Here is a 7,801-nt window from a genome sequence, read left to right as displayed (position 1 = left end):
TAAAATGTACTTCAGGGAAGCTCCTGGATGTGGAAAAAAATCACATTAAAATGTTCCACCTCAAAGAAGAGGCTTACCCATGGGATGTGGTTATACTGCTGCATGAGGATAGAAACCAGGAACTGGCTTGTACATGCATCATTATATTGAACACACTTCTCGGTTGAATGGAAACAGAATTGGGCTTTCACACCAGCTTGGCTGCAGCTCACCCCCTCCTCACATCTGCTCTTTTGCATCTTGTAAATAGTTGGCATGATCTCCCAGTGTGGTGGAATGGGGAAACAAACATCTTGGCATGGCTGCTCTGTGGGGAAAAAAACAATCTGTGGCTAAACGTCTCAGTGGTACAAGATATTGCATTCAATTCCTGCATAGCTAATCAGGCTGAAAAACCCGAAACCTGGAGAGTTGCTGTCAGTCAGTGTAAAAAATACTGAGTTAAATGGCCCAGACACTTCATCTAATATAAATGAGCACCTAATGTTTATATGACAGGTCTAATCACCACTGAGCCAAAGGAAAAAAACCAGAAGGACTTCAAATTACAATTAGAGCTAGCCAAAATCAGAGCTCTCTAGAATATCATGGGAACGTGTTCAAATCCAGCTTATCAGCACAAGGAAAGAAGAAAGACCAGGCAAGGTCTCCTTTTATAAAGGTACCTTGCACAAGTCATACTTGTACTTACTTTTGTTTGGAGGAGTCACCATTTCTTTTGTCATCTTCTTCTTGGCTGCAGCCAATCTTGGCTTTGGTATATATGAGTAATAAAAATGTGTTCTTAGGCTGCGGGGAAGAAAATCATGCTGGCATATGCTCTGTTTCAAACATGGATCAGTAAACCTAAGAACAAACTAAGGGCAATTTGTTCCCATCCACTCTGCTTACAAGAGTGGTGTTCTCTTGTACCAATGCCGTTAAGATGTTTGTTTTTGCCAATTTTACCCTAAGGGCTATGTAAGTACAACAAATTTTGTCAGAAGCAGAATGGAGTGCATTATTCCCATTCTCTCTTCAGATCCCTCTGGTAACAATAAACTTAAAATTTTATGAGCAAATTTCATCTGTTTAGCTTAGCTGGTTAAAAAAAAATGTGCTTGAAGCAGTCATGAGGCCGATTACCACCAACCATCATCCTTATGGGGCATTCTGTACATACAACAAAACTAACGACCTAAAATTTGGCTGTACTCAGAATTCATCCATTTTTATCTGTTTCAGTGGCAGACCATTGGATGTACTATTAGTACTCTTCATTAGGAACCACCACTTGTGATATCACATCACATCACATCACAATTTTAAAAATAATTCTCAGCTTTAAAAACAGAAGGAGCAGTCTCCCCTGTACTGGCTGATGATAATTGATTATTATGTTTTAGAAAGAGACCCTACAGAAGAAACATCAATACATCAGGCTCACTTAGTTGAACAACTCACCTCTAGCCACTGCTATTTCTACTATTGTGCATGTTATTCAAGAGGAACTGTGGAAGAAATTACAGGGCCTAACAAAATCTCGCATAAGGATCATCAACCTTGCACATCAAGGTACACATAAGTTGAAAAGGCTGTTGCATTCCATTGTAAGGGCAAGACTATAGATTTTCCTCAGTTTAAATGTGTTTTAGCATATAATGATGCTACATACCATGTTTCCCCAAAAATAAGACTCTGTCTAATATTTTTTGAACCCTGAAATAAGCGCTTGGTGTTATTGCCATGAGCTCAAAAGCCCAATTGGGCTCATTGTCAGGGGATGTCTTATTTTGGGGAAATGGTATATACACATAGGATGGATAGGAGATTGTTGTCACATGTAGTACACAAAGAGTACTTGCCAGAAATTTCTGCAGCTCCTTTAATGTTGCTGTAGGCCTTTTGGACCAGTTTTCTTATTGTTTTTTCATGAATTTTGGAGGGACATCAAATTCTTGTTAACATCACTGTTGTGTCATATTTTCTCCACTTGTTGATTATTGTCTTCACTATGTTCCATGTTATATCCAATGATATAATATATAATAAATAATATAATTAATATAATAATTAATATGTCATAAGATCCATAACTTTGTATTGCTTTCTATGCAAAATTATATTAGAAGTCCTGCTGATTACTTGACTGACTTAAGAATAGAATAGACTTTAAAATTTGGGTGAATTTATTAGAACAATGAAAGGATAGGTTTAAATTGAAGGAAATTACAGTGAAGTCCTTGAGTTGTCCTAGTACTTCTTGCTAATATTTATGAATGTTATTTTTGATGGAAGAGTGAAGTTCTTGCTCTAAAATATTTTTCTGATGTTGATGCATGCTTCTTATCTTTGCTAGGGTCTTTTATTGAGGATCTACACAGCTGCTAAATTCATATATAAACTCAATTTCAATTTCCCTATTGAAACTGATGAGCAATGTGGTGAAAAACCGTCTTGGAAGGCAGAAGGAGAGAGCTTATGCTCAAGCTCTACAACTGTATCTGCCTTCCAGTATTTCCATAGGAGGTGTTCTAGCAATGTGGTGAGGCCCAGAGGTGGGCTGCAATTTTTTTAACAACAGGTTCTCTGCCTTAATGACTGGCTAGGTGAGTGTGGCTGGGTGGGCGTGGCTGGGTGGGCGTGGCTAACTCGATGTCAATTACGTCGAGGGGCGCTTTGCCTCGTCTGCCCTCTCATGACCGTGGGGATGCTGCAACAGTAGTAAGTGTGAAAAATGGTTACAAGTCACTTTTTTCAGTTCCCTTGTAACTTCGAATGGTCACTGAATGAACCATTGTAAGTCAAGAATTACCTGTACAAAAATACAAAAAGCATCTTTGCTTTCAAAAAGCTGCCCGAAATACCAGTCATTATATTAGAAATGGGGGAATACACACTGAAGATCAATGAGTCCCAGCCGTCATGGAAACCTAAACCGTTTTGTCTGAATACCTACCTTTTCTTCAGCAATACCTGCAACCTGGAGTTACAAATCAGGCAGGTTGCCAGAGCACATTGAGGAATTAAAATCATTAAAATATAAGGATAACTATCAGCAGCTAAGTTACTCATAAAGTGAAACCCTTTAACAGAGAAGTCATTTAAACTCCCCAGAATGTGGGTGGACATATTTGGGCTACAAAATACCAAGATAAAGAGACAAATTAACAAATTAACATCTTGAGTGAAGGATAATCCCATTCTGCCTTTGTTCAGATCTTGCTGCAGGGAATTTTTGTCTATGAATATAGCTATCTATTTCTTTATCTCTTAAGTGCTGACATCTTCTGTGGGCTATTAAGGAAGGTGAGGGCTGCTTTCTCCCTCTAAGAAAACATGTTTCTCCATTTCTCATTCAGGGAAATATATTCTTTCTTTTTAATATTTCTCAAAATATTTCATTCTTCTAGGAGTGGGGTGGGTGCTAACTTTCTACAATTGGTGCCATGTTACTATACCATATTATGAGACAAAACTAAAACAAAAAGCACCTTTGGAACAACCATGACCTGGATGACTGAAGAATCCCTATAGACAAGAGACTCCTGTGCTCAGTGAACTGACAAAGGACAGTTTTCCACACAGGAGAAGCAATCATTAGATCCATTTGCACCACTGAAAGATACCAGCTGGTATCACTCACCTCACATGATATCCTTAGGTAATCATCCAGATTTAAGGAAAGATCACATGCCCCCAGAAAGGCAGTAAAAATCAGACAGAATACCAAGCTTGCATCCTGCCTCTCAGCCTTTTCTTCTATGGCTATGCCAACTCTTCTGTAAATAGCTGTTCCAGCTGAGTTGGAAGTATACTCTGAAAAGCTTAAAAAAACCCTTTAACAATCAAGCCCCAGGAATAAAAGTACCACAAAAAACTCCAGGTGGGGGAGACTTTGGAGAAGCTCAGTTTACAGACAGAAAGTCTGGGCGTAAGTATTATAATGTAACAAGCTTAACCCAGAGGCAGTTTCTGAAAACACTTAAAGCAGCAGGGCAATTAAGATAAGGATTAGGCTAGAAATACAGGCATACCAGAATATTTCCTTTCTGCCTCCCTTGCAGGATTAGCCCTGTAAAGTGGGAAAAGATTTCTTCCAACAACCTGTTCCCTGAAATGCTCAGAAAATTAACATCCGGTTCAGGAGAACTGGTGCGAACCATTTACAGCCAACCTGGTGAGGCCATTTGAAAGGTCATATTTCAGCCTGTCTTTCCAGTTCTTGAGGAGGGGTTAAAGGTGGGGGTGTGAGCCTATTCTAGAATCCTCAAATATTTTATTACATTTTAAACTTTACATATTTTACTTTAAATCTTAAACATTAGAGCAATATATGTGCTATGAGTTACAGTTCTGTTTCTTCAGCAGGCTGATTTGGATTGCAGTTTGAATGATCAAAGTTTTATATCATCTATGTATTTAATGTACAAGTACTTGCTTGTTAAATTAAAATACTAGCCCTTCAATGAATACTCTTAGTTTGAGAAATTTAATAGATTTTGAAAAATGTTTTAATGCCAGTATTGGCATAATAGCAAAATGAATAAGAACATTAACAATATTTTTGAAACAGTTTTAATTTATATGTATTCATCCAAGAAAGCCATCTTCCCCCCAGTCTAGATACTAGCTAATCTTTTATCTTACTGTCAAAATCGAAAGTATATCATCTGAAAACAATAAAATTCTGTGATTTTGAATTACATCCAAATTTATTCTTTTTGACGCAGTAAAAAAAATCTAGTACATCAATGGACAAGTTCTTAAAATATTTATTTCTTCAGTGTTGCTTTTTACTAAAAAGATGACTGTTTACCAAAAAGATTTAAAATGAAAACCAAAAGTGGATAACTTAGTCAGCCACAACATAACCTTTGGGTGATATCCAAATAAGTTTCCCACTACTGGAATGGCAAGACAATGCCCACTGCAGTTCTATTTTCAAAATCTCTAAAGTATTGAGAAGAGGGAAATGGTATATCCTATACACATGGTGTATCCTGTACACAACCTTCACTAGTTGTTGGATTTTCTCCCTTTCTTAAAAGATATTAGGAGATAGTGACATGCAGAAACATTTACGTAACATGGTACATGCTGTTCCAATGGTAGAGTAGGCAATATAAAAATTGGTTCTTTTCGTCCACGCATATAAATCTATGAAAGTTCCAGATGAACTTACACACCATTTTCACAGTCCAAGTTGCTGTTGTAAAATTCACAGGATACAGAGTTGATGGACTGTAACCGAAGACTTCACATTTCTCTGCAGTTTTCTCTAAACCTGAACTGTTAAGCTGTATGCTAATTTTACAGCACTGAAACATTTGTGCTCTAATTCCAGAAACTGTTAGTAGGAAAAAGTTTGGAACTGATGAAAATATAAATAAGAAGAAAAACAAAAATGGTAACATTTTGCCAAAGTAAAATAATAATGCATCAAACTTAAAAAATACATTTGTTCCTTATTATTTATGTTTTGTGAATGTAGCACATCAGCTATATTATCAGTTCCAGTGTATATACAAAATAGATCTGAAAATGTACTGTTATTGAATCTATACATTAGAAATGTTCTATTGATTTAATTCTAAAGAAAAAAATATTGTAACTTCACAGAAACAAAATGATATAGCATGCCATCACAATAGAAAGCACTAAAAAATTAAAGCATATTGTGCAAATATATTTTACATTGCTCTTGTTTAAATAATTTTGATAATATGAATGTATTTTCCTGTCTGTTAAAAAACAAAATTATTTTTAAATTATCTTTGGAATACTGTTTTTTATAAAACTTTGAGCTAGAATTACCAGATCATCTCTTGGTTGGCATCATGGATTTTTTTTAAAGCTGCATAGTAGCAAGAAGCTTAAAAAGATCTAATTTCATCCATTCTCATATAATTTTTCTAATCCATAGACCTGCTGCCTTTCAAAATCTCCTGTAATCTAGCTATCTCCTTGAAATTTGAAAATGTTGAACAAGTACACAAAGCACATGAGAGTTAAACTGGCCATACAATAAAACCTTGACTTGATAGATCATGCAGAAGAAAAGTTATTCTCATTAAAACTGAATGTTCATAATTTGGATCAATTTTCATTATTGAGGTACATATATTGTATAAAATCTAGAGGTAATGAACAAACTCTCCTTGATTTCATCAATTTTAGTTTCATAAATGGAGATTGGATTGAATTGATTGAGGCTTGACTGGCTGAAGTCTGCCCAATAAAGGATTTACTGCAGTTTAATCAAAAAGAATCTCCACAGATAGTATCTCCTAATTTTGAATAGATTATTTAATAATCCCATATTTTTTAAAAATCCTGAAAATGTAAGCAGTTGTTCAAGTTCAAATAACGTATTATAGCAATATGTAAGAATGCTCCGAGTACAAATAAAAGTGATCAAGAAATGCAAAATTAAAATATTCTATTGTGAATAAAATATATTAACACAGTAAAAGTGTCTCTGAGCCTTTCTAGTTGATATGAAACAATTCAATTGGTCAGTACTAAACAAATGAAATTAAAACCTGTTTTATATAATGGACAGTGTAAATGACAGTAATTAAAATAAGGTATATAACTGGTTTTGCAAACAATAGGACAGAATTTTCATGATTTAAATAAAGATTTGGTAATCTTACAGAACTATATTTCTCAAAGCATACTGCTTCAAAAAGCTGCCTCTCTCATTTGAAAACTTTATTTTAAAAGGCATTTTGTGTACACCATTACATAGTGTGTGTATACATGTTTATGCACAGTGAGTATAATACATATTCTTTCACAATATATGTACACATAGGATTTATATATATATATGTATATGTAAGTATGTATATATTTTATATAGTGTAAAAGGTCTTCTGTACATATACAAAATAACAGGCAAAATAGTATTTGCTTGTTACAGTCTTTTTGTTAAAAAAAAACCAAACCGAAGTAAAAGTCAATTTAGTTGACATAGTATAGCCAGTAGATTAAGTTGAAAAGAGAAAATGTGAAAGGAAACACCATCCTTGACCATCTGTCAATTGCATTCACATCTGTTAGATCAGGAATTTTTATTTTTAGTTGAGAAGATCTTCTCCGCAAATGACTCTTCTTAGTGTGAGTGCCAGTTCTGTCTAATGTACGTCTCCCAAGAGTTTCTCGGTGAGAACTCTGCTTTCTGTACTGGATTCCTGAGTTATCAAAGGATACTGCTGAATTCTGTGGATCAGTGACACTTGTTGTGATTTCATTGCTTGCAACTTCATTGTGAATTTCAAGGGATGTTAATAATATGTTCCCATGCATATCCACCTAGTTAGAAGCAAATTGATAGTTAATTAATAATTAATTTAATAAAGCAAAAGTAATATATCATGTTCAGAAATTATTTATGTTCATATAAATACACACAGAAATAAAGTGGTCTATTTTAAAAGAGCATAAAAATAAAACAAGCTGAAACAAATGCAGTATTTTTCCATCTGATATCAGAAACCATCCCTCTTCCTTTTTTGCTCTCCTTCATGCCACTAAACTTGCTATGGTATCTGATTACTAAAGATCTCAGTCATTGTTATATTATTACCTTTGTTGCTTTAATTTTACATTTACATATTAGGGGAGCGGTATGAATTCATACCTTTTATTGTTCAGTAGCACTGTTTAAAGCAAACTCAATTACCCGAGTTTACTTAAGTTCATGAATGTATGATTGTTTTCACTAACATATCTCACAGAAATTATTACTTGTGCAGCTATATTGGTCTGAAAATAAAGAAAACAGAATGAAATCTGGAGGATGGGGTTGTTTCTT

The 7,801-nt window shown here is 34.8% G+C and overlaps 1 protein-coding gene across 2 annotated transcripts in view; it reads right to left on the bottom strand.

Moving 5' to 3' along the window:
- Positions 1-6,948: 6,948 nt before the first annotated feature.
- GABRB3 (gamma-aminobutyric acid type A receptor subunit beta3) overlaps positions 6,949-7,801 on the bottom strand; it is a 123,478-nt gene continuing 122,625 nt past the window's right edge. For both annotated transcript variants that reach the window (XM_058186618.1, XM_058186619.1), the window contains one exon: positions 6,949-7,299. In XM_058186618.1, the coding sequence (XP_058042601.1) occupies positions 6,949-7,299 (351 nt within the window). The remainder of the gene's footprint in view (positions 7,300-7,801) is intronic.

Source organism: Ahaetulla prasina, chromosome 5, assembly GCF_028640845.1.
Source record: "Ahaetulla prasina isolate Xishuangbanna chromosome 5, ASM2864084v1, whole genome shotgun sequence".
Classification (NCBI taxonomy): Eukaryota; Metazoa; Chordata; class Lepidosauria; order Squamata; family Colubridae; genus Ahaetulla; species Ahaetulla prasina.
The sequence above is the reverse complement of the archived record's forward strand: the minus strand, read 5'-3'. Positions and strand labels throughout refer to the sequence as shown.